The sequence below is a fragment of the Rana temporaria genome, chromosome 1 (assembly GCF_905171775.1).
Source record: "Rana temporaria chromosome 1, aRanTem1.1, whole genome shotgun sequence".
NCBI classification, from domain to species: Eukaryota; Metazoa; Chordata; class Amphibia; order Anura; family Ranidae; genus Rana; species Rana temporaria.
The window spans coordinates 533357610-533385191 of record NC_053489.1 but is presented as its reverse complement, the minus strand read 5'-3'; the positions used below and the strand labels follow the sequence as shown (position 1 = coordinate 533385191).

General features: G+C 40.8%; 1 protein-coding gene across 1 annotated transcript in view; it reads left to right on the top strand.

Moving 5' to 3' along the window:
- Nucleotides 1-27582, top strand: part of GASK1B (golgi associated kinase 1B) — a 67536-nt gene that overhangs the window by 25812 nt on the left and 14142 nt on the right. The window contains exon 2 of the mRNA XM_040332297.1: nucleotides 13948-14162. Coding sequence (XP_040188231.1) covers nucleotides 13948-14162 — 215 coding nt within the window. The remainder of the gene's footprint in view (nucleotides 1-13947; nucleotides 14163-27582) is intronic.

The following is a 27582-nucleotide window of genomic DNA, read 5'->3' as shown; positions in this document are numbered from 1 at the left end:
TCATTTGGCAGCCAAATGGTCCGGGGCTGAAGTGGTTAAAACTAAAATCTTCTGTTGCAGCAACCACACTAACAATACAAAAAAGTGTCTACCGATTTGATTTCCCATTTGATTTTCTATCCTTGTATGGCCAGCTTCAGTTCTATTAACATGATCTGATTTTGTTTTTCAGGATTGCAAGTGCTAATTTGTAATTCCCTTTCCTGAAGTTATTGTCCTCTGGGTCATTTACATAGACGTGTAAATGTAAATTTGTCTGTGGTCAGAGAAATGCTAGCCATCTGGCTGTTTGTTCTGGAATGTACGCTTATTTGTTCAGGTTGTTGTGTTGACCAGCACACACAATACACATTCTGTTCCCAGAAAGTTAAAGTACAAGTGCAAATAGGGATATTAAAGCGGATGTCCCCTGAAAAAAAATATATTAAAAGCCAGCAGCTACAAATACTGCAGCTGCTGACTTTTAATACCAGCACACTTGCCTGTCCTGGAGTCCAGCGCCGTCCGCAGCAGAGGACGAGCGATCACTCGTCACTCTGCTGCCCCCCTGCCATCCTCGGTGAGGGAACCAGGAAGTGAAGCGCTCCGGCTTCACTGACCAGTTCCCTACGGCGCATGCACGAGTCGCGCTGCTCTGAAGTCCTGCCCACAGTCTACCCACAGACTGTGTGGCCGGAAGTGGGTGCAAATACCTGTCTTTAGGCAGGTATCTGCACCCCCTCCCCCCTGAAAGGTGTCAAATGTGACACCGGAGCGGGGGAGGGTTCCGATGAGCGGGAGTGGAGGTGGAGGGTGGAGCTCCACTTTAATGTAAAAGTACATATGCAGTATACACAAAGTTCATGCATCTACATTTCCTTTAGATTTTTTCCTTTAGTTTTACCAAAATCATATAATATGAGGTCAAACCTCATTGCCCTGTACACACAATCAGATTTTCCATCAAAAACAGTTGGATGTGAGCTTTTGGTCAGAAATTCTGACCGTGTGTATGCTTCATCCAACATTTTCTGTCGGAATTTCCGCCAGCAAAAGATTGAGAGCAGGTTCTCTATTTTTACGACGGAAAAAGTCCTTGTCGGAAAATCCTCTCGTCTGTATGCAATTCAGACGTGGAAAAAAACATGCATGCTCAGTATCAAGCAGAAGAGTCAAACTGCCTATTGACCTTCATTGATCTCGGCTCGTCATAAGTCTTGTACGTCACCGCGTTCTTGACGTTCGGAATTTCAGACAAGATTTGTCTGACCGTGTATGCAACACAAGTTTGAGCCAACATTCCGTCAGAAAAAAATCCACTGTTTACTTGTCGGAATTTCCAATCGTGTGTATGGGGCATAACAGTTTCAATTTGTATGCAATCAGGTCCTTTCACTACATGTTTTTGGTAGATCTAAAGGAAATCAGACAACAAAAGTTGTATAGTGTGTATGGGGTCTTAGACAAATTGCTTGGCTGCTACTGTAAAAAGATATAAATAGGTATAGAAGTACAGTATTAACTACTTTTCTACCAGGACAATGTTTCACATTTTTTGCACAGATGTTAAAACCGGATTTTTGCTAGAAATTATTGTAAATCCCCCAAAATGTATATATGTTCTTAAAGCGGAGACCCTGGACAAAAAAATGATGGTAGTTGTAATGTAATGTTGTTTATGTTGCACAATATTTACACAGTTATTTATCAAAGGCATAGTTTCAGTAAAAAAAAATACCTTTATTGCAAACAAATACAATATTGTACCCATTTTTGGGGTAAAATACAAAAGATGGGGTTGCATCAAGTAAAACGATACCAAACGTATGAAGTATTAAAATTGCGCATGCCTGTGGAATTGCAAAAAATTATAGTACCCAAAATTCTCTATAGACGACGCTTTAAAATGCTTTTACAGGTCATCTGTTTAGAGTTAATTGTGAACTACAAACATATAATTATTGCTCTCACTCTGACATTTGCAAAGATACCTCACTGTGTGGCACAGTTAAAGGAACACTAAAGGTTCGTTTTTTATTAGATCAATTGATTGCTGTAAGCTAGAGCATTTAAATATCACTTACCTCGTTTTTCCTTTTGACCTCCAAAATACAGTAATCCAGGTTTGAAAATTCCATTTCCTGTCTCTCCTCTTCTTGCTTTCCACCAGCATCTGAGCCGTTTTGCATGGTGGAAAGCAGAATGTGCTCACCCCCTCCCTATGACTACAGCCCTGCGTGAAGATGCTCTCTTATCCCTCACAGGCATGGAGGCTAAGCCTAATGGGAACTGTAGTTCCCATTAGGCCGTGATGTAGCAAGAATGAATGCGCACCGCAAACCAGGAAGTCAGTGAGAATAATGATTCAGGAGTGTCGGAGGTGAATAAAACAGCTCGATTTCAACAGGTATCAGACTAGTTATAATGCAAAACATTACTTTTTACTTTATCAGCTACTGTCAGACTTTAATTTAAGAGGAAAATATTTGTGTCTTTACAACCCCTTTAATGTTTGCCTGCACTTTTTATGCGAGGCTTGTGCAGGGCTGATGGGGGTGCTTTAAATTTGTATTTATTTTTTATGTCTCTCTTTAAAAACGTATTTTTTTGTACTTTATTGCAATCACAAAGGGGCTAACAGGCTCCCTATGTAATAGCATAAGTACTCTTTATGGAGACATTGGGAGTCTATTAGACCTCCAATGTCTCCCCTGCTCTCCAATGCAACTATTCTGAGGCCTCGTACACACGACCGAGTTTCTCGGCAAAAACCATCAAGAAACTTGCTGGGAGATATTTTTTTGCAGAGGAAACCGGTCGTGTGTACATTTTCGTCGAGGAAACTGTCGAGAAACTCGACGAGCCAAAAAGAGAGCATGTTCTCTATTTCCTTGATGGGAATGGAGAAAATTGGCTTGTCGAGTTCCTCGACAGCCTAACAAAGGAATTCGACGAGGAAAACAATGTGTTTCGCCCGTCGAGTTTCTCGGTCGTGTGTACGAGGCCTAACATGCTATTCTCTTGTTGGAATAGCTGCATCTTCAGCTACACTAAAGCCTCGTACACACAATCGGATTTTCCGACATCAAATGCAAAAAGGAAAACCTGACCGTTTGTATGCTGTATCAGACAACTGTTGTCGGATTTTCCAACTACAAATGTTGGATAGCATGCTTTCAAATTTTCTGACAACAAATGTGTGATGTCGGATTAGCCGATCGTGTGTACACAAGATCGTCCAAAAAAAAAAAATCCAAAGTACAAACAGGCATGCTCAGAAGCAGTGCTAACCATAGCACAGCATTAGCAGAAGTTGCCCAAAGGGTGGTGCTAAAGAGCTGAAAAAACACATAGTTTCGTATTTGTTGGCTAACAAAGTTGTGCCATCTGTATGCAGAACAAGTTCTTGGCCAACGCCCTTTGGACAAAATTCCACGGCTTTGTCCGATGGAAATCCGATCGTGTGTAAGAGGCTTTAGAATGCCAGCTGTGACCCTATAAGTGCTTTCAGGGTTATTAGTCACACGAGGGTACGGGAAACGGATGTTCCCAGAGTTCCTTCTGTTTACTCCAGGGAAGCTGTTTCCCATGGTCCTGGGCTCTTGAGTGGAACATGAGAACTCAGGGAACACTGTGGGAGCCTCTAGAGGTGGTGGTAATGAGGGGATTATGCCTTTTGAGAGCCTTGTAAAAGTAATTAGGCAGCTCTACAGCTGCTGAATCAATTTGATCAGAAAACCCTTTGCTGGCTCTTATGCCGCGTACACACAATCATTTTTCAGCATGTCGAAAAAACAACGTTTTCCCAACTTCATCATTAAAACGATGTTGCCCACACACCATAGTTTTTAAAAAATGATCTAGCAAAGCGCGGTGACGTACAACACGTACGACGGCACTATAAAGGGGAAGTTCCATTCGCCTTTGGGCTGCTTTAGCTGATTTTGTGTTAGTAAAAGACGATTCGCGCTTTATTGTCTGTTACAGCGTGATGAATGTGCTTACTCCATTATGAACGGTAGTTTTACCAGAATGAGTGCTCCCGTCTTATAACTTGCTTCTGAGCATGCGCAGGTTTTTTACATTGTTTTATCCTACACACGATTATTTTTTACAAGCTGAAAAACGACATTGTTTAAAACGGCGTTAAAAAATGCAGCATATTCAAAAAAAAAATTGTCGTTTTTCAGAACCTGAAAAATGATGTGAAGCCCACACACGATCATTTTAAATTACGTTTTTGAAAAACTACGTTTTTTTTTTCATGCCGAAAAATTATCGTGTGTACGCGGCATCAAAGCCAGTATCAACCTTAGAGCTGCTGCAGCAGTTGTGAGTGATTTAACCACTTGTCTACCATGACGTTTATAAACATACTTTGGTAGACACGTGTTTCAGGAGGTGAAAATAAGGGCGCAAGATACTGCTGAAATATGAATGGTCCATAGCATTATGTATTTGTGGATCTGCTTGTTCAGTGAAGTCAGTGTAATTTATTGTAAAAGAAAAATGTTGTAATTTGTTTTGGTAGAACAAGTGATTAGGTTTAGGCTGCCTGCGTTTATCTAGCAGGTCTGCATTTTGCTATCTCCAAGCGGTTTCCTCAGGAAAGTGACTCAGGCTTAAAATGTGTCTGTTTCATTTTGATACTATTGTGCAAATTCCTTGTCACATTAATTCTGTTAACACATTTGCTTTTAAATATGGAAAAGTAATAATTTCCATGTTTTATTGGTGCGTCAAATTGCAAACAAAGTCTGTTGTGCATCTTGGCAAAAGCAAATAGACTGTCCATTATAAAGAGGAAAAAACACTTTCCAGCAGTTATAGTGGTTGTGGTCATCCTGTAGGATCTTTTCCAATATCTCTGTAACCAGTATTAGTTAGTAGGGATTCGAACACCCCCCGGTTCAGTTTGCACCAAAACATGCGAACACCGTTAAAATTTGTGCGAACATGCGAACACTCTATGTCTATGGGACACGAATGTGAAAAATCAAAAGTGTTAATTTTACAGGCTTATATGCAAGTTGATGCCATAAAAAGTGTATGCGGACCCGGGTCCTGTCCCAGGGGACATGTATCAATGCAAAAAAAAGTTTTTAAAACAGCAGTTTTTTCAGGAGCAGTGATTTTAATAATGCTTAAAGCGGGAGTTCACCCAAAAATGTTTTTTTAACCTTAGATTAATGCTCATTTTTTCAAGGGGAATCGGGTAGTTGTTTTTAAAATCTAAGCAGTACTTACCGTTTTAGAGAGCGATCTTCTTCGCCGCTTCCGGGTATGGTCTTCGGGACTGGGCGTTCCTATTTGATTGACAGGCTTCCAACAGGCTTCCGACGGTCGCATCTATCGCGTCACGAGTAGCCGAACGTCGGTGCGGCTCTATACGGCGCCAGCGCACTGACGTTCGGCTACTTTCGGAAAATCGTGACGCGATAGATGCGACCGTCGGAAGCCTGTCGGAAGACTGTCAATCAAATAGGAACGCCCAGTCCCGCAGCCCATACCCGGAAGCGGCGGAGAAGATCGCTCTCTAAAACGGTAAGTACTGCTTTGTTTTTAAAAAAACTACCCGATTCCCCTTGACAAAATGAGTATGAATCTAATGTTACAAATTAACATTTCCGGGTGAACCTCCACTTTAAAGTGTAACAATAAAAATTAAATATTCCTTTAACCACTTGCTTACTGAGCACGTATACCCCCTCCCTGCACAGGTGAAATTTCAGTTTCCGGCACTGCTTCGCTTTAACTGACAATTGCACGGTCGTGCGACGTGGCTCCCAAACAAAATTGACGTCCTTTTTTCCCCACAAATAGAGCTTTCTTTTGGTGGTATTTATTATTTTTTGTGCTATAAACAAAAAAAGAGCGACACTTTTGAAAAAAAAAAACATTATTTTTTACTTTTTGCTATAATAAATATCCAATTTAAAAAAAAAAAAAAAATTTTTTTCTCAGTTTAGGCCGATACGTATTCTTCTACCTATTTTTGGTTAAAAAAATCACAATACGCGTATAGTGACTGGTTTACGCAAAAGTTTTAGCGCCTACAATATAGGGGACATAATTATGTTTTTTTCTTTTTATTATTTTTTTTTTACTAGTAATGGCGGCGATCTGCAATTTTTATTGGGACTGCGACATTATAGCGGACGCATCGGACACTTTTGACACATTTTTGGAACCATTCACATTTATACAGTGAACAGTGCTATAAATATGCACTGATTACTGTATAAATTTGACTGGCAGTGAAGGGGTTAACACTAGGGGGGCAAGGAAGGGGTTAAATGTGTAACCTGGGAGTGATTCTTACTGTTGGGGGAGGGGACTGACTGGGGGAGGTGACCGATCTGTGTCCCTATGTACAAGGGACACAGCATCGGTCTCCTCTCCCTGACAGGATGTGGAGCTCTGTGTTTACACACAGAGATCCACGGTCCTGCTCAGTTACTGGGCAATCGCGGGTGCCCGGCAGCCATTGTGGCCGCCGGGCATGCGCATCGTGTTCCCTAGCAGCTGTGAATGACAAGGATGTCATATAATGTCCTGTCAGAACAATAGGACTATCGTGCCGCCGTCAATTGACGGCAGCCGGTAGTATAGTGGTTAAATATCGTGCCTGGGAGTCCCCTTAGTCTGCCTTTAGAGTAGCGCCTCTTTCCCATGTTTTTAACAGTATAGCAGCAAAATTAAATTTCTAAAGGAAAAAATGTAATTTAAAATTGCTTGCGGCTGTAATGTATTGCATATTGGATCTGGGCAATATACATAAAAAATCATTGAAACAAATGGCGTGGGTTCCCCCCACCCCAGTCCATTACCAGACCCTTTGGGTCTGGTATGGATATTAAGGGGAACTCCACACCAAAATTGAAAAAAAAAAATAGCGTGGGGCCCCCCCCAAAATCAATACCAGGCCCTTCAGGTCTAGTGTGGATTTTAAGGGGAACCCAGCGCCAATTCTTTTTTTTTAAATGGTGTGGGGGTCCCCCCAAAATCCACACCAGACCCTTATCCGAGCATGCAACCTTGCAGGCCACAGGAAACGGGGGATGCATCTTCCCCTCCTGAACTGTACCAGACCACATGCCTTCAACATGGGGAGGGTGCTTTGGGGTCCCCCCCAAAGTACCTTGTATCCATGTTGATGGGGACAGGGGGCCTCATCCCCACAACACCACTGGTGGTTGTGGGTCCTTTGGGCGGGGGGCTTATCAGAATTTGGAAGCCCCCTTTAACAACGGGGCCCCCAGCCCCCCCCCAAAAAAAAAAGAAAAAGTAAAAACGACAGGAGACAGTTTTTGACAATTCCTTTATTAACCATTTCCCACACGACTAATAGCAAAATGACGGCTGGGATGTGGTTCGGTTATCTTGACTGGGCCTCATATGACGTCAAGCAGGATAAGCCGCGATTGTGCGCCCTAGGGGGCGTGGCAGCATGGTGACCGGTGGTGCAGCATGTCAGTCTGACACACTGCATCACTGATCTCGGTAAAGAGCCTCTGACAGAGGCACTTTATCACGTGATCATCTGTGTGCTGACTGGGCGTCATATCCTGACTGGGCATCATATGACGTTAAGCAGGATAAGCCGCGATCGTATGCCCTAGGGGACATAACAGCACGGCGATCGGTGGTGCAGCATGTCAGTATGACACACTGCATCACTGATCTCAGTAAAGAGCCTCTGACGAAGGCACTTTACCACGTGATCATCTGTGTCCAGCCGATTTAATCACGATGTAAACAGGAAGAGACGCGAGTAGAGAAGAGCCGTATGGCGGCTCTCCTGACAGGGGGTCTGCACCCAGGACCACCAGGATGCCGCCAGGACCATCAGGAATGGCCACCACACAGGACCACCAGGTATGCCACCCTAGACCCCCAGGGATATGCCAATCAGTGCCCAGGCAGCTGCCAATCAGTGCCCAGGCAGCTGCCAATCAATGCTGATTAAAAATGCCTGCCAGTGCCACAGTGATGACTATCAGTGCAATCTATCAGTGCCCATCAGTGCTCATCAGTGCCATCTATCAGTGCCGCCTATCAGTGCCACCCATAAGTACCCATCAGTGCAGACTTTCAGTGCCCATCAATGTAGCCTATAAGTGCCCACCAGTGCCACTTATGAGTGCCCATCAGTGCCGCATATCAGTGCCACCCAACAGTGCCACCTATCAGGGCCAATCATCAGTGCCCGTCAGCGCCACCTCATTAGTGCCATCTCATTGGTGCCAACTCATCGGTGCAACCTTATCAGTGCCCATCAGTGAAGGAGAAAACCTACCTTTTTTTACAAAATTTTATAACAGAAACAAAGAAAAAACTTTTTTTTTTTCAAAATGTTTTGTTTGTTTAGCAAAAAATAAAAAATGCAGAGGTGATCAAATACCACCAAAAGAAAGCTCTATTTCTGGGAACAAAATGATAAAAATGTTTGTGCGACACAAAAATGCACTGTCCAATTTGTTATTTCAAGCGATTTTATTACAATTTGATCAGAAAACGTTTTCATTTTAGTACAATTCATTGTAACTTTAGCAGATTGTGCAATCAGTTTGTACCATGCGCAGCCTACTTAAACATGATGCATAGATTTCACCATAGCAAAGATGTTTGTGGCCCGAAGCCGTACTCAAACTACAAGTTGGGATAAGAATGGTCTTCATCTGCCAGTTTAAGAAAGCTGCATTTATTTCATAGAACTCAAGAAACCACCAATCAAAAGATCAAAGAAACCACTAAAAAACTAATTACTGATCTGTAATTAGGTTGAAATTAAAGGGAGGGAAAACGGTTCACAGTGGAAGAGAATGCTCAAAGTGAATACATATGAGAATCAACTTTTTCCTGGCATGTGAAAATTTTGAGGTCTTGGATATTATCCTGATGAATAAGCTTCTACAATACGATCTGTTGTAAATGTCTGTTGAGCTTTTCATGTAAGTAACATGTCTTAGGGAGCTTGAATACTTGTTAGTTATTTATGCTAAAACAATGTAATGGTATTTTATCCTATCCTACAACAAAGACATCTCTCCTTTGAAGATATCTTACTACACATCACTTTAATGTACAAAGTTAGTTCTCAGATTACATAGTTCACTATGGCAGCAGTATGCCTAGCTGAATTCCCAGACAGGATGAGGGTGATGAGGGCGTATTCCAGAAGGAAATATGCTGAATGTCAAGGTAGTGATTAAAGACTTGCCATTTACATTATAAATTGCAAGCTAAATATCAGATCTTTCCATGAAAAACAGTGTTTTAGCATAAAAAATACTTCAGAACTGTTATATTTGAACTTTTGGTAGATAGCTAATATTATACAATTAATGTAGTCAGTCATATGTTAGGAGCATGTTTCATTTGGTGGATTGTGATGACACCACAATCACATGTACAGATACATCTCCAATATCTACTCCTGATTGGAGGAAACTCAATAAAAGGTCCTAATGCATGTTTGGCACATTTTGTTTTTGGAAATGGATAAACAAGTCCCTATGTAAAGAATGTAAATTCATTTTTGGCACATGTATTGCTCAGTGGATGTAAACATACCACCGTCGTGATATGTATTTGCCTTTACAAACACATGAAATTGGAACGTTACAAGTCCTGATATACCGATAAAGTATACTTTTTCTAAAAGCAGTACCTTCTTTTGCATTAAAAATTAATTTATAAAGTTAAACTCCAGGGATAGAAAAATGGCTCCCTTGTGGTGGGGCTGCCCCCACACTGCAAGGGTAAATGCTTGTTGACATCCGGAGAAGGTAAAGACAGTTTTACCTATTCGATCCTCAGGATCCTCTAAGCTGTAAGTCTGGTCCACGCAGCCTCCTCTCCCCTGTGCCCTGATGGTTGCATGTCCTCTGACCTGAATTGGATGTGAGGACCCAAGGAAAAATCCAACACTGGGTATAGCTGAACACTGGCTGCCATGATGGCAGAAAATTGGGTTAGTAAAACTGCTTTTCCCTTCTGACCCATCAACGTTCCTGCACTCTCCATTGCCCTTGCCTGTGAACCAAAATCATCCGTGTTACGAGCAGGTCTGAGACTCCTGGGTCTTCTTACTAAAGTCAGCGGCAATGCCTGGTCACGTTTTATCTACCCATCTCCTACCCATCCGACCCTGTGAGCTGACGAGGCGAGAGGGGACACACACTATACGCAAGTACAGAGCCTGCCACCCTATTTCACTCAAGGCCCGCAGACCCAGTGCCGGGATGGGCACTTTTTAATGTAAGTGGCCACTTGGCCCATGATTTATTTTATATTTTTTAAATAAAAACCGGTTGCACTATGGAGCTGTTTTTCTATTTTATGTTCCATTTATGAGACTGCTTGGAGAAAATTTGCCTGTGTAAAAGTATTGGAGGACGCTCCATATGTTAGCAGACATCAAAACTGCACAAGCGATTTTGACTTTCTTTTTAGTTAAAGAGGTCAAATCGCTTTGGTAAGCGCATTTAATTATCCGCACTTCTGGGTGTCATTCTGCGTATTTGGTGGAAGAAAATTATCTGAAGCACCTTTGTCCTTGAGAGAATTGCATGTTTGTTTCTTGGACTATTTAGAAGATTCACATCTGTGTATACTACTGGCTCACTGCGAGTATAGGATTACATGGACAATATCAATATCACATAATTTTTGGACTTATACATTTTTCTGATATATGGTTTTGGGAGCACTTCACTCTTTGATTATAGATTACAGTACTGTATGTAAAAAAAACACACCCCCCTTGTCCCTAGTGGTCTGTCCTGTGTCATGCATGTTCTTTTATATAATAAAAACGTTTCTTTCTCCCTGCAAACTGTAGATTGTCCATAGCAACCAAAAGTGTCCCTTTATGTCAAAAATAGTTTTAGATCAGCTAAAAAACAGCGATAATAAATTATAATCACTTGCAGAATTGTGCGATAGCGATTTGTGGGGAAATTCGTCATAAAAAAAAAAATAATGACAGCGACAATTCTGCAACTGAGCAAATTTCAGTGATTTTGATTTGATTACATTATTGAATAATGTTTATTATAATTATATTATTATTTGTTATAATTATTTATAATTATTTATTATATTATAATTTATCATTTTGTTTTTTAAAAAATGTCATACCCGGGATGCCTATTAGAATCTTGTTTGGTCAGATTTAAGTGAGTTATTTCTAAAAATTACAGACCTACAATATAAAACGCCAAATTTCCTTGCAAATAATGGTACCGCTTTCAGCATGTTTTTTCTGAAAGAATCATACCGCCAGGGAGGTTAATGACCAGGTTCCGTTTCAAGGTTGTTAAACGAGGAGCCACAAGTAATCAATATTTTAAGCACTCTTAGCTACTGTACTGTATTGTGAAAAAAAGGTCTAAACACAAAACTCTAGCTCAATAACGTTGTTTTAATTTGCATAAGTACAGAACACAAACAAAAAATTCTGTACTGTACTAATACAATGATGTATAGCAGTGGTCATCAACCCTGTCCTCAGGGCCCACTAACAGGCCAGATTTTATGTATTACCTTGGGGAGATGCAGCAAATGATATCACCTGTGATTTATTTTTATTTTTTTAAAATCAGAAAGGTTTTTATTGATACAAAAACAAATTTAGACAGACAGTACAACTCTCCAGTGCATAGACATAGGTTGATTCCTTCAAAGCATACATCATACATGAATAGAAACATGTCCCCTACTCCACCCACCAAGATCATTCTTCCCTCTCTCACAAATATACATGCCCTCCCACCTCGATACCAATAATACACCAGACAAGCCCTCATGATCCCACAATGGCACCCACTTACAAACACCTCAGAAGTCTGGTCATAACAAGCTCCCTGGGACTCAAACCTGGCATATCCAGCCACATCCCCCATATTCTCTCATACCTGCCGGGACACCCTCTATGTTGATAAATGTGTTTTTCCATCACTAAAGCCTTTCCCACGTGTGTAATCCATGAGGAATGAGTTGGCGGAGAGGCAGACTTTCACCCCATAAGTATTAATTTCCTAGCTTGGAACACCTGTGATTTATTTAAGTTGTCTTGCAAACCTGGCCTGTTAGTGGGCCCTGAGGACAGGGTTGATGACCACTGATGTATAGCACGTCGTTTGGGTGGGGAGAACTAGTTGTAAGTCTGAGTGATCGTTAAACAGGTAAGTCGTTAAACGTGGAGTATCTGTACTGGTTAAAGTAGAACAACAGCAAGATGTTACACGATTGGTGACCAGGAAAGGAGTGAGCACAGCAGCCATTGGTCATACAAACATGTTGATATAAGGGACTCAAGGCTCTCATTATATAGGATACAAGGAGTGATTTGGAAGTAGCTAGAGCATTACAATCACAATGAATGACTTTGTGAAATAAGAAAAGACTTAAACGTTTCTGCCCATAGTTCAGCCGTAGTGTTCTTAGAGTTTTCTCCTGTATGCTATCCTTTTTACTAGGGTATTCGATACCGATTACCGATACTTTTTTTTATGTCATGTGTCAGTATTTTTTTTTATTTTACAATTTAAATATTTCACAATTTTTTTTTTTTTTTTTACAATGCTTTTTTTTGGGGGGGGGGGGGGGGGGGGTGGATGTGTCAGTGTGTTTTTTATTTTCATATGTATTATTTTTTACAATTAATTATTTTTATTATTTATTGCCATTTTTTTTCTTAGCCCTGTTGGGGGCTTTGGTGAGATATCAGGGGTCATAACAGACCCCTGATATCTCACCTTTGAGACAGAGAAAGGGACTAAGGACACAGATTCCCCAGTCCCTTTCTCAGCTGCACTGGAAATGAATGCACAGGAGACAGAGGCTCCTATCCATTCATAAACTGAAGCATTGTAAACACGGGTTACAATGCTCAGTCATATGAATGGACAGAGTCAGTGACCACTGACTCTGTTCATTCGCAAAAAGGTAGGAGCCGGGTTTAGCGGCTCCTACTGCCGCTCTCCATCCTGACAGAGGGGGTGGAGGAGGACACGGAGGGGGGGACACAGATCACGGAGGGGGGAAGCAGCGGCACAGAGGGGGGACACAGATCACGGAGGGGGGAAACAGCGGCATGGAGGGGGAAATCAGAACAGAGGACGGCAGCGGCACGGAGGGGGAGAGCAGAACAGCAGCGGCACAGAGGGGGGACACAGGAGCATGGAGGGAGAGTCAGGTATCGGTAAAGTATCGGAGCATTTTCTCTGAGTACAAGTACTCAGGGAAATGCTTGGTATTGGTCCGGATACTAGTATCGGTATCGGGACAACCGTACTTTTTACTCATCAGATAGAGCCTTGTCCTTATCTAAGTATGTGATTTGTTTACAGAAACCTTTGGGTATATTTACACTATATAAAGCATAAGCTCACTAACTACATAGGCTCTTTCTCACCAGCCCTCAATCTAAAACAAGCATTTTTTGTATGGGGGCTGGTGTCCAATATGTAACGGTTGTAAGGCACAGTGCCTAGCCTTGTTACAATGCACTATTTGCCTGTTTTTATTTTTTATTGAAATGTCACAAAATTACATTTTATTCAGCTTTACAAAGTGAGATGTGCTTACATGAGTTGAGGTGCAGTGCAAAAAAATGCAGCATGTCAATAATTTCCCAGTTGCCTTCACAATGAGCTTTCATTGAACTGTACAGAATAACGCAGGTCACTGGACATGGAGTGAATAGATTCTAAAAAGTGATGATAAAATAACTGGCCAACATTACAAGAATGGTTATTTTCAAAAACATTAGAAATCAATGGGGGAGATAGATGCACTACTCATAGCTGGCAATCTGATATTCTGTTTTTCTTTGTAGACACAGAATAACAGATGAAATGTGAACTATTGCAATTTACAGTATCTGGAGTCCAATTTACCCAGTTTTAAACAAACATAGTCAAATTTGCTATATATTTTTTTTGTTTGTTTGTCTTTCAGATGTCCTGCCATGTCCAGTTATACTGTGGGATTCCTCCTTGTCTCCTACTGATAACATCACACAGTCATCTGTCAAACTTAAGTGGAAAACTTACCAAACAATCCTTTCCCACAAGTGTTGGTTAAATGGAAAAACTCCAAAGGCAGACCTGGGCTGTCCAGACGTCCATCACCATGAGTGGTCCAAAATGGCACTTTTTGATTTTCTTCTACAGGTAAGGAAACTGGTCAGCCTCTTAAAAAAAACGTTTTCATTAACAGGTTGCTTAGGTAATAATAATCTATCAAACATTATTAAAAATTACTTTAATGGTGCTGCAATGGTTGCCTGGTCACAATGGCAACTATAAACTGCTATAATAATTTTGTGAAAATAGTACAGCGTTGCGTATCTATAAATCGTATATAAACAAATAATTTTTCATTCCATAAAACAATTTATGAAAAAAAAAAAAAAAACGATAGAAAAAAAACAAACAAACAAAAAAAAAACTGTTCATATGTAGGTTTCCAAAGCTGTCAATGCTGTGAAAAAAACTATTTAAATGGATCCAATATTCAGTGCACACCACCACCTGCTAAAATGCCTGCTCACCTCAAGGATGAGTATAAAACTCATAGACAGATCACTCCATGTGTCCACCGCGATCAATCCACTTTACCAATGGTAGTAATTCCTACAGTCTCCAGACTGCACCTCTGTGTGGGTACACAGGGCCAGATCCACAAAGAGGCGCCGTAACTTAACTATTCTGATTTAAGTTACACTGCCGCAAAATTTCTACCTAAGTGCCCGATCCACAAAGCACTTACCTAGAAATTTTCGGCTGTGTAACTTAAATCCGGCCGGCACAAGGCGTTCCCAATTCAAATGGGGCGAGTCCCATTTAAATTAGGCGCGCTCCCGCGCCGGACGTACTGCGCATGCTCGTGACGTAATTTTCCCGACGGGCATAGTGCGAAATTACGTTACGCCGTGTTTTGTGAATCGCGCCGGGAAAAAAAGTTGTGTCGGGGAAAAAAAAAGATGCGGCTGGAAAAAAAAAAGAAAAAAAAATCAGCGTCGCTGCAAAGAAGGGTCTACTTTTACATGGTGTAAACAGTTTACACTTTGTAAAAGCAGCCCTAATTTTACGATTGCAACGTAAGTATTTACGGAGATTTCACGAAGCTAAACCGCTTCGTGGATCTCCGTAAGTGCTCATTTGCATACGCGAAGCGGCATTTCGACTCGAAATGCCCCCAGCGGCGGCTGCGGTACTGCATCCTAAGATCCGGCAGTGTAAGTCCCTTACACATGCCGGATCTTCTGCCTATCTATTGGAAACTGATTCTGTGGATCAGTTCCAAAGATAGAAACAGGGATACGACAGCGTATCCCTTTTGAGGATCTGGCCCACAATGTTTAAATTGTCTCCAAACACCACCTTCCTCCATTCACTTTTTAATAATCAATTACACTTATATATCCAGGGGTTAAGGACATGAAACAAAAAACACAAGTACCATAGTGTTCTCTGCTTTTAAATTTATTTTAAAAAAAAAAACTAAAAAGTTACACTTACAATAAATAACAATAAAAACAGCATGCATCAAATCACCAGCTCATTCACCACAGATCTAGACTCACAGTGCTTCGCCTGACATCACAGTCTAGATCTGCGGTGAATGAGCTGGTGATTTGATGCATGCTGTTTTTATTGTTATTTGTTGTAAGTGTAACTTTTGTGATATGATATGATACAGAAGATAGCATATAACATGATTGGTAATCACATACATAAAATATCACATGATTGGTAGTCACATAATATCATTTGTAACATAGTAAAAGACACTATTATACATGATAATTGATAACCCAGCAATGAGCTCAGCGATATAAAATAAAAAATAAAATTAGTTAATGATTCAAACACATCAAAACCCATGGTAGGTGCATGACTGCTGAGGCATGATATCAACTAAACGAGAGGCTGTCTAATGATGTTGTCACTAAAGTCTTGGGGCCAGAATCACAGCCGAGATAAGACGGAGTATCTCAGATACTCCGTCGTATCTCTCAGAGTATCTATGCGACTGATTCATAGAATCAGTTACGCATAGATAGCCCTTAGATCCGACAGGTGTAATTGTTTTACACTGTCGGATCTTAGGATGCAATACCGCGGCCGCCGCTGGGGGGAGTTCGCGTCGTAAACCAGCGTTGGGTATGCAAATTAGGAGTTACGGCGATCCACGGCGGTTTTTCGCGTTCGCTACGACGCTGCTAGTCCAGTTTCGCGTCGCAAAGTTAGTCGTTGTTTTTGGTGCCCTAACTTTACACAGCACACATATGTGCTGTATAAAGTATGGCCGTCGTTCCCGCGTCAAAATGTGAACATTTTTCCTTCTTGCGTAAAACGTCCGGGAATACGGAAGTACGCTACGCACGTCGCCGTTCGAAAAAATGACGTCACTCCGCGCAAAGCACGTCGGGAATTTCGAAACGGAACATGCGCAGTAGGTCCGGCGCGGGAGCACGCCTAATTTAAATGGCACACGCTACTTTGAATTACGCGGGCTTACGCCGGAGGCCGCCAGCGTAAGTTTTCATTGCAAGTGCTTTGTGAATCAGGCACTTGCGACGAAAACTTGCGGCGGTGTAACGTATCTACGATACGTTACGCCGCCGCACTTCTACGTGAATCTGGCCCTTGATTTGTAGTCTTGTTGACTGGCATTTCTTCAGTCACCACTAGGAGATGTGTGGAGGAAAACATGAGGAGCATGCCTCTGTGTGTCCTGGGAATAGACTGGTCAGTATACTGCACCTCTGGACCTGTACTTCATACTCCTTATTCCTCAGCACCAGGTCTGGTGCTTAATGTTCTATTCTTGCTTATCTGATATGCTGCAATAGTTAGTATTGTTCTCATTACTCCTATAGGTGGACCAGTGCTTTATACTACATAATCTTCAGTGTCAGGCCCAATACTTTTTAGTGTGTCCTGGGAGCAGGCAGATCTGTACACCACACTCCTCATTGGCTGGGCCAGTGCTTTATACTCCATAACAAGGGTAGGGAACCCTGGCACCCAACCTGTTGTTGAACTACAGGTCCAATATAGCATTGCAAGACTGCCACAGGCAAGACCTTCAGTACTTTAGTAGTACTGTAGTTTCACTTGACTGAAGTGCTGAGGTTTCTTACCCCTGCTCTATAATCACCATTGTCAGGCCCAAGACTTCCCAATTGATAAATTTACGCATATATACTTTACTGTGTGTCAATAAAAATCACACTGAGTAATACTGGTCACTGGGGCGACAACTTTATTTTGCTGGCTCCTAACTCCTTAGGCTGGTTCCAGGTTCCTGGAGAAATTGTGCAGGCTTCCTTTAGAGGTGTTCCAGTTGCAATTAAAATGTTTTTAAAAATTGTATAGGTGCAGTGACCCTCCTCTGACTATCTATCTATAACATTTCACTGTATTTGTTTCATCTTTCTATAGGTAAAGTCAAAGACGTATTATACTTAATAATCTGATTGTATTGCAGGTACCTTAACCAAGGGTTGAAAGAGTTGATTACTTTCAGCTGCCTGAGCCAGTCTTGGTCACTGCAGTGGTGGTGTTCCAAAAAGGGATTAGTGATCACTAACATTGGTTTCTGACCTAATAAACTAGTAATATGTACAAATATGTCACCTATAACGACAAGTGCTGAGACATCTTCCTTTCCCACCTCACTTGTCCCACCAACAGTATCTTAATCTTCATGCTTTCTAGTGCAATAGTATTTTTTTTTTATATATATAAATAAGTTGCTAGGGCCAAATCCCCAAAGAGCCGGCGTAATGTAAATTTTTCCATTTAAGTTACACTGCCTTAAAATTTCTACCTAAGTGCCCGATCCACAAAGCACTTACCTAGAAATTTTCGGCTGTGTAACTTAAATTCCGCCGGCGCAAGGCGTTCCTCTTCAAATGGGGGCGATTCCCATTTAAACTAGGCGCGCTCTCGCGCCGGCCGTACTGCGCATGCTCGTGACGTCATTTTCCGGACGTGCATACCGCAAAATTACATTACGCCAAGCTTTGTGGATTGCGACGGGTCAATAAAGTTGCGTCGGAAAAAAAAAAAGATACGGGGCAAAAAAAAAAAATTCAAAACAAAAAAAAAAACGCGTCGCTGGACAGAAGGGTCTGCTTTTACATGGTGTAAACAGTTTACACTTTGTAAAAGCAGCCCTAATTTTGCGTTTGCAAACTAAAACTTACGGAGAAAAAACGAAGCTGAAAAGCTTCGTGGATCTCCGTAAGTGCTAATTTGCATACCCGAGGCGGCATTTCGACACAAAATGCCCCCAGCGGCGGATGCGGTACTGCATCCTAAGATCCGGCAGTGTAAGTCCCTTACACATGCCGGATCTTCTGCCTAACTATGGAAAACTGATTCTGTGGATCAGTTCCATAGTTAGAAACAGGGATACGACGGCGTAACAGCAGTTACGCCGGCGTATCCCTTTTGAGGATCTGGCCCTTAATTCTTTGTTGCCCTTTTCACTATAGAAGAACACATACTTACTAATATACATGAGTTAAATTTCTTGCTTGCTGGATAATTCTTTAATTAAGAAGTACAAGTAAGGATTTTGCCACGTAGCACAAAACAACCTTTCCAGAACTAAGATTGATGGTAGGCTACCAAGGAAAGATGTGATCTTTCAGTTATCCTGAGTTTAGTTTGGTACACCTATAAATCAGGCACAAATAACTTACCACAGCATCATACAACCAGTAGCAATACTCACAGAATTTATGAGAGCAATGACAAGCTGAAAAGGAGGAAACAGCTGCAATCCGGGTAAAAAGAGCTCATTCATACCAATCTGCATCATTCTATTTTACACAGCTGAATGTTCAGTTCCTGCAGGAAAAAAAAGACCTAAAAACCCCAATGCTAATTAGTGGATATGCTAATGCTAGATGCATTGCACTGATATGAAATCAAAATATTAGTAACTGAAACATTTTTGGTTCATTGACCACTGAATTTGTTTGAGGTCTTTAGTTTGATATGTACACAAACACATCTAAATAAAGTAAAGATTTTTTTTAGATCTGAGAGTACAAAAACAATTTTACAATATATTTATTTTTATGTTTACAATACAATACCATAATGAGGATGGTTTCTACCCAATAAATTATGTGAATATGCACTTCCGTTATCCAATCATTTAAAAAGCAAATTTCTGTTCACTTATATCACATGCACATGATTGGGTATTCAAAATTAACCGAAAATTGCTGTTTATATCATCGGATAAAAGAAGTGTATATTCACACTAATTATTGTATGACGATTCTCCATCTCCATTGGTAAATCAGCCTCAATGTTATCTATGTGCTATCTTACAAATGGAGCACATCAGTTATTTGTGTCTTATTTCTAATACTGTACCAGTTCCAGTCACAAGTACAAAGTCCAATTCTATTATTCTCTGTGCTTAACCTCCTAACAGTAGAGTGTATTAAACATTTAGGCCCAGATTCTCAAAGGAGATACGACGGCGTATCTCCAGATACGCCGTCGTATCTCTGAGTCTGAGCCGTCGTATCTATGCGCCTGATTCATAGAATCAGTTACACATAGATTTGTATTAGATCCGACCGGCGTACCAATGTTAAGTATGGACGTCGTTCCCGCGACGAATTTTGAAAATTTTACGTTGTTTGTGTAAGTCGTCCGTGAATGGGGCTGGACGTCGAAACCAATACGTCCTTGCGGCGTACTTTGGAGCAATGCACACTGGGATATGTCCACGGACGGCGCATGTGCCGTTCATAAAAAGCGTAATTTACGTGGGGTCACATAACATTTACATAACACACGCCCACATCTTCCAAATTTGAATTAGCGGGCTTACGCCGGCCTATTTACGATACGCCGCTGCAACTTACGGAGCAAGTGCTTTGAGAATACTGCACTTGCCTGTCTAAGTTGCGGAGGCGTTACGTAAATAGGATACGTTACGCCCACACAAAGATACGCCAATCTACGAGAATCTGGGCCTTAGAAATGACACAAATATTACGTTAATAGACAGGGAAAATTGTGAGGTACTAAAGTAATCACTACACAAAATTGTTTTAAAAAACGTATTTAGTGCACTTGTGAATCTTTACAGTGCACACTGATTTTCACCAGCAATAATATTTTGGAACCTTTACTCTAGAAAAGAAAACCTCTGCACATGCCTTTTGGCCTCTGCTTCCTTTTCCTCCTCTGTACGCAATGTCCAATATCCTACTTCTATTCCTGTATGCCCACTCTAGCTTCCACTGTTATTCTAATTTGCTGGAGTTGTTCTCTGGTATCTGTTTAACATCCCTGGCGGTATGATTATGTCAGATTTTTGAATCTCAAAGCGGTACATTGTTTTGCATGGAAATTTGACGTTTTATATTGTAGGCCAGCAAATCTTAGGAATAACTCACTTAAATCTGTCTAAACAAGAGTCTAGTAGATATCCCGGGTATGATAAAGTTTGAAACACAAAATCATAAATTATAATATAATAAATTACTATAAATCATTATAAAAATAATAATAATAATAACACATTTTATTCAAAAACACTGAAATTTGCTTATTTTCTGAATTGTCCCTGTCGTCACTTTCAGTGTTTGATGGCGAATTTCCCCACGATTCACTATCACTCAACTATACAAGTGTTCTTATTTACTATCGCTGTTTTCTAGCTGGTCTAAAACCACTTTTGACGTAAAGGTACACTTTTTGATTGCCATGGACAATTTCAAGTTTCCAGGCAGAAAGAACAGTATATATAATATAAAACTACATGTAAGGCACTGAACAAAGCACTAGGGACAAATAGGAGATGGAATGATTTCATACAGTGATCTGTAAGATTACAGTGTACTGTATGTGTTGTGTTTTTTGAAATTTCCACCGTGCTCCACCCCTGAGGTTCCCGACTCTCATAGGGAACGGAGCCTGGCACACAGAGGCATCGGGCGGAGGACACAGCGTGGGGGGAGGGACATTGGAGGATCTTTGGGGCACTCCTGGGGAGTGTGGCTCGGGGTTACCGATTCTGGTAATGAAAATTCACCCCGAGCCACACTCTGGATTACTGCCGGGAAGGTTAATTTATCATCTGTACTATCCTCTATTTTTATTACTTCTCTTCTGCACCTACTTCCCTCTCTTTCCTTACACTCCAACTCCCCTTTTCATGCTCTTGTGTTTCCTCCTCTGTTGCACCACATTTCTGGTCTCCACTCGCCTCCAGTCTCTGCTGTCCTCCAACTCTGTCTGCCCATTAAGAAAAAGAACCATTGTCATAGAAATTTTTTTCAGATGGAAACATTTAAATGACAGACTTGATCTTCTGTAGGTGTGTGTATATAAACAGTATGTGTGCATAAATATATGTGTATATATATTTATCGTAAAATTATAAACTTCTGTAACACAGAACGTTCTGTTCTGTTTTCCTTTGGGTTTAAAACAATTATATGGTTTGGGTTCCAGAATGAACTCTGCTGGGACTTGAATGATAAAGTTGTTTTTAGTCCAAAGAACAAAGGAGAACAGTGCGGCCTCATATGTCTTACATGAGTTTGAAGGGGAGTGACGGATCCTGGAGGAACCCGCACCTCTGACTGAATGAGCCTGGAATGGTTACAAACTGTAAGTGAACTAGTAAAGATAAGCTTCATTTTATCATAGACCCAGCCTACAGAATATTTGTGTGAAGTATAATACGTTTGCTGAGAAAGAATCCCAGAGTTAAAAATAGGATGGCTTACGACTTTAATGGCTCCTTTTGTGATCATTACATACATAACTCTCCTTTTGTCACTGTGCTATGTCTGGAATGTAATATAAAGTCATGTGAGGATTATATTGACCCCAAACATAGTACAAGTCATTTAGAAATAGTTTGGCGTGTGTCACACTTCAAAATACATGACAGCTTATTAATAGGTGTCTGCTTTTCATCTTGTAGACCCTATCAACAAGTTGGTGGAATGAGTGGGAAAATATATGAGATAGTTAGCCTTTTAATCCAGGGTCAGAGTTACACAGAACAACAAAATCTGATTTCTGTCAACACATTACTTTATAAAGCCTCCAAAATATTATCTGCACAATCTGTTTATGAATCTGGAGGCTTTACAGTCATCATGTGCTTCCTAATCACGATATGATTTAATATTTTTCTATTTATTATTCCAGATTTGGGTTGGAAGTCTTGAATTTGTCAAGAATTTAATGCGCCAAAGTGCATGTATTATTTTATTATATTATAATTGATGGGTTGAAATGTGTTACTTGCAAGTACACTGCTATTATTTGTTTAAAACCTTTTTGTACGCAAACGTGTCATTTTCAAAAAATGAACAAAGAAAAAATGGAACCACACATATTGTTGTTAGACACATTTAAAAACCGTTTGCCACAAAATTCTCTGTTTAAAGACCCACTCATCATAAAATAAGAGTCCATCCAAAGTTACATTCTACTTTACCATTAAAGCGTTTGATACCCCAAAAAATAAATAAAGATCCTGTTCCTTTTAAAAAAATTATACAGCACAGTGCTAGTGCTGTGTATTTTGGCCCCCTGTATCACCTAAAATACTTGGCTGATCCTGCCAGTTTCTACCCTCCCCTCTGTACGCTGACCAGGATATATCAGGGCTGTTGAGCCCTGACACAGTTGTCAGCGTACGTGCCTCCGTCATACGGTGCTATCTGCAGCTCTCCTGTCTCCCTCTGTCCTCCTCCTCCCCCTCCCTTCCCTGCCTGTCATCTCTCACTATTGCTGATCTGCTCCTCTCCCCACTGCTTCAAAAATAACTGATCTGTATTTCATGCCCTATATCAGATAAAAAGCTGTATCATAGTGCCTATGCTTTATATAAAAAAATAAATAAATTTATACCTGTTTTACCAGTGTCTTCCAGCGATCACATGACTCCAGGCTCTCAGCTCTTCTCCTCCCCTCCTCCCTGGCTGACGTCAGCAGGAGAATCTCGGCTCTGCCCACTGGAGATATCACACTGGGAGAGCTGAGAGCCTGGTGTCATCTTATTGCTGGGAGATGCTGTTACAACAGGTAGAATCGTTTTTTTTTTTTTTAAAGCACAGGCACTAGGATGCAGCTTTTTATCTGACAGAGAGGATGATATAAAGATGAGAAAGTGGCTTAACAACCACTGTAAGCAAAAACCTTTTGGCTTCTCTACTCCAGGTGCTGCGATTTACCCCTATTAATTTGCCATTCATTTTTCAATAGTCTCTTTTCATGTAATCCTAGCACCAACCATGTCAAGGCAATAGTTTCCTGTCCTTGTAATCTCTTCTTATGATTCTTATACCACCATAGTTTCACTTAGAGCAAGCAATGCGTTTCACAGATACCTCCATAGTGTAAAACTCCAAATTCTTATTTTTTCATCCCAACCGTTCCAGCCTAGTAGAGGTTATTGAGGCATAGTCCTCTGGTTGGAACTCAGTTACCAATTTCCATTTACCTTTACACCAGAGTGCATATTCATAAAATCAGCTTAGTCAGACCACAGCATATGGCAGCATACTCACAACAACACTGCATTACAGCCATGGCCAAAGGTTTTGAGAATTACACAAATATCAATTTTCACAAAGCCTGCTAACTCAGTTTTTATGATGGCAATTTGCATATACTACAGAATGTTATGAAGAGTGATCAGATGAATTGCAATTAATTGCAAAGTCCCTCTTTGCCATAAAAATGTACTTAATCCCATAAAAAACTTCCCCACTGCATTTGTGAAGAAGGCTTCAGGGTGCCCAAGAAAGTCCAGCAAGTGCTAGGACTGTTTCCTACATTTGATTCAGCTGCAGGACCAGGGTACCACCAGTGCAGAGCTTGCTCAGGAATGTGTGGGGTTGCTTCTCAGCCAAGGGAGTGGGCTCACTCAAACTTTTGCCTAAGAACAGTCATGAATAATGAATGGTACAAAAACATTTTCCGAGAGCAACTTTTGCCAACCATCCAAGAACAGTTTGGTGACAAACAATACCTTTTCCAGCATGATGGACCACCTTTCCATAAAACAAAAGTGATAACTAAGTGGCTTGGGGAACAAAACATCAACATTTTGGGTTTAGGGCCAGGAAACTCCCCAGACTTTAATCCCATTGAGAACTTGTGGTCAATCCTCAAGAGGTGGGTGAATAAAGAAAAGCCCACAAATTCTGACAAACTCCAAGCATTGATTATGCAAAAATGGGCTGCCATCAGTCAGGATGTGGCCCGTAAATTGATTGACAGCATGCCAGGGCGAATTGCAGAGGTCTTGAAAAAGAAGGGTCAACACTGGAAATATTGACTCTTTGCATAAAATGAATGTAATTGTCAATAAAAGCCTTTGAAACTCATGAAATGCCTGTAATTATACTTCAGTGTACCATAGTAACATCAGACAAAAAGATCTAAAAACACTAAAACAGCAGACTTTGTGAAAATGTATACAGGTATTTGTGTCCATCTCAAAACTTTTGGCCATGGCATTAAATTGACTCTCTAAACGTGAAGGAATCTTTTTAGAACTGTCTATGATCAATGCTAAGGACGAAAACATATTAACCACTTCAATACAGGGCATTTTTACCCCCTTCCTGCCCAGACCAATTTTTAGTTTTCAGCGCTGTCACACTTTGAATGACAATTGCGCGGTCATGCAACACTGTACCCAAATAAAATATTTATGTTTTTTTCCCCCACAAATAGAGCTTTCGTTTGATGGTAATTGATCACCTCTGTGGTTTTTATTTTTTGCGCTATAGACAAAAGAAGAGTGACAATTTTGAAAAAAACACAATATTTTTTAACTTTTTGATTTAATAAATATCAAAAAAATAATAATAAAAAAAAATTTCCTCAGTTTAGGTACGTATTCTTCTACATATTTTTGGTAAAAAGTACAAAAAAAACGCAATAAGCGTATTTGATCAGTTTGCGCAAAAGTTATAGCATCTACAAAATAGGGGATAGAATTTTTTTTTTTACTAGTAATGGCAGTGATCTGCGATTTTTATTGTGACTGTGACATTGCGACGGACATATCGGACACTTTTGACAAGTTTTTGGGACCATTCACATTTATACAGTGATTATTGCTATAAAACTGCGCTTATTACTGTGTAAATGTGACTGGCAGGGAAGGGGTTAACACTAGGGGGCGAGGAAGGGGTTAAATATGTTCCCTAGTGAGTAATTCTAACTGTAGGGGGAGGGGACTCACAAGGGGAGGAGACCAATGTGTGTTCCTATGTACTGGGAACGCACATCGGTCTCCTCACCTCTGACAGGACATGGATCTGTGTGTTTACACACACAGATCCACAGTCCTGCCGTGATTGCAGGCAATCGCGGGTGCCCGGCAGACTTCGCGGCCGCCGGGCACGCGTACCGGGTCCCGAGCAATGCGGCGCGTGCCCCCTAGACAGCCGGGAATCCCCAGACATCATATGATGTTTGCCTGGAGGGACAAGAGGTTCCTGCGGACGTCATATTACAATACGCGGGCAGGAAGTGGTTAAACATATTAGCACCTCAGTAACATGCCTCTGGTCTGTTTAATTGTTATTTTTACAAATCAGGGAATTTATCAAAAATATTACAGTATTTTTTTGAAGACTTGTATGCACCAGTGAAGGCACCCTGGGTAAATTTATAAAAAAAATGGAGCAGCAGAATATAGAAAAGCTGTGCATCGCAACCAATTAGCTTCCATCTTTAACTTTACTTTAACGTGCAGTTAAGCTTTAAGGATTAATGTCAACTTTACATTCAAGTTATTCAAGCTTTTGATGTTGGTGCTTACTATACTGTAGGTGGCTCTTTTTGCCTTTCACAATTCTTTATCTCTTTGGGAAATAAAACAAGGATTACCGCTCAGGTGGGTAAATTCAGATAAATGAATAAGTGAAGTGCATTGAAGGACTCGTCTCAAGGGTGCCATGGCTTGACCACCATACAAACTGCAAAAAGGAAAAAACGGCTGCCCTCCAAGATGATGAATATGAGTGCTTTATTAATCCATCCAAGTGACACACCACAGGAAAAACGACAATCAAGGCAGACATGTTTCACACAGTATCATGTGCTTAATCATTGATCTCATTGTCATCATAGTCCCTGGGGGTACCTGAATTGATCCCAATCAGGACATAGTGCCACTCTCAGATCCATTTTTGGATGTAAATTACATCCGGGTCTCCTAAAGCAGCACTAAATTGTGAATCATGTTGGAACGTCTGGGCATCTCTCTGCACAATATTAGGCCAGTATATTTCTTTCTATACATACTATTGTGGTGTGGTTTGGGTAGCAAAGAATAGCACTCAGGGAATGGATTGATGTATTTAATTCCATGATCTGTTTTATGGATATTTTTACTATGTTGGATAAATTAAAATATTTGTCATTTTACTATAAAGGGTCATATGTCCGTTTACTAGGATTATCTGCAGCACCTAAAAAGTCCCTTATTTCTGTTTCTACTTTTGGTATATTTGCCTTATTTTTAATACTAGTGTCCTGGAAACCAGGCAAATACTTAAAGGAACACTAAAGGTTCGTTTTTTATTAGATCAATTGATTGCTGTAAGCTAGAGCATTTAAATATCACTTACCTCGTTTTTCCTTTTGACCTCCAAAAGACAGTAATCCAGGTTTGAAAATGCCATTTCCTGTCACTCCTCTTCTTGCTTTCCACCAGCATCTGAGCCGTTTTGCTTGGTGGAAAGCAGAATGTGCTCACCCCCTCCCTAAGCCCTGCGTGAAGATGCTCTCTTATCCCTCACAGGCATGGAGGCTAAGCCTAATGGGAACTGTAGTTCCCATTAGGCCGTGATATAGCAAGAATGAATGTGCACCGCAAACCAGGAAGTCAGTGAGAATAATGATTCAGGAGTGACGGAGGTGAACAAAACAGCTCGATTTCAACAGGTATCAAACTAGTTATAATGCAAAACATTACTTTTTACTTTATCAGCTACTATCAGACTTTAATTTTAGAGGAAAATATTTTTGTCTTTACAACCCCTTTAAGCCTTTATTTTGGGAATATTGTGGAAATACAGAGCTTCAAATTTACTAAGAGATAATTCTTTGTAAACCGTGTTAAAAAATGCAAAAGGCAATTATAATACATTTTTCTGTCATTACTGGTAATAGCTATTTATTATTATTTACTATTACCAAATTTTAAGGGACACACTTAAAGCAGAGTTCCACCCAAAAATGGAACTTCCACTTTTCAGGAAACCCCCCTCCAGTGTCACATTTAGCACCTTTCAGGGTTGTTTAATACAGGTATTTGCTCCCACTTCCGGGCATAGATATACACATTATCTGCAGGTATCTACGCCGTGTGCGGCGCCTCCTCCGTTCTCCCCTGCTGTTGTCTTCTGGGACATGTGTGTCTCCCAGAAGGCAGCAGGGACCATTCGGATCACCGAAGACTTCACTTCAAGACTTCACTTCCTGATCCCCTTATCAGAGATGGTGGCGGCAGCTTCCAAAAACCGAGGGAGAGATCGGCTCCGGGTGCCGACATCATGGGCAC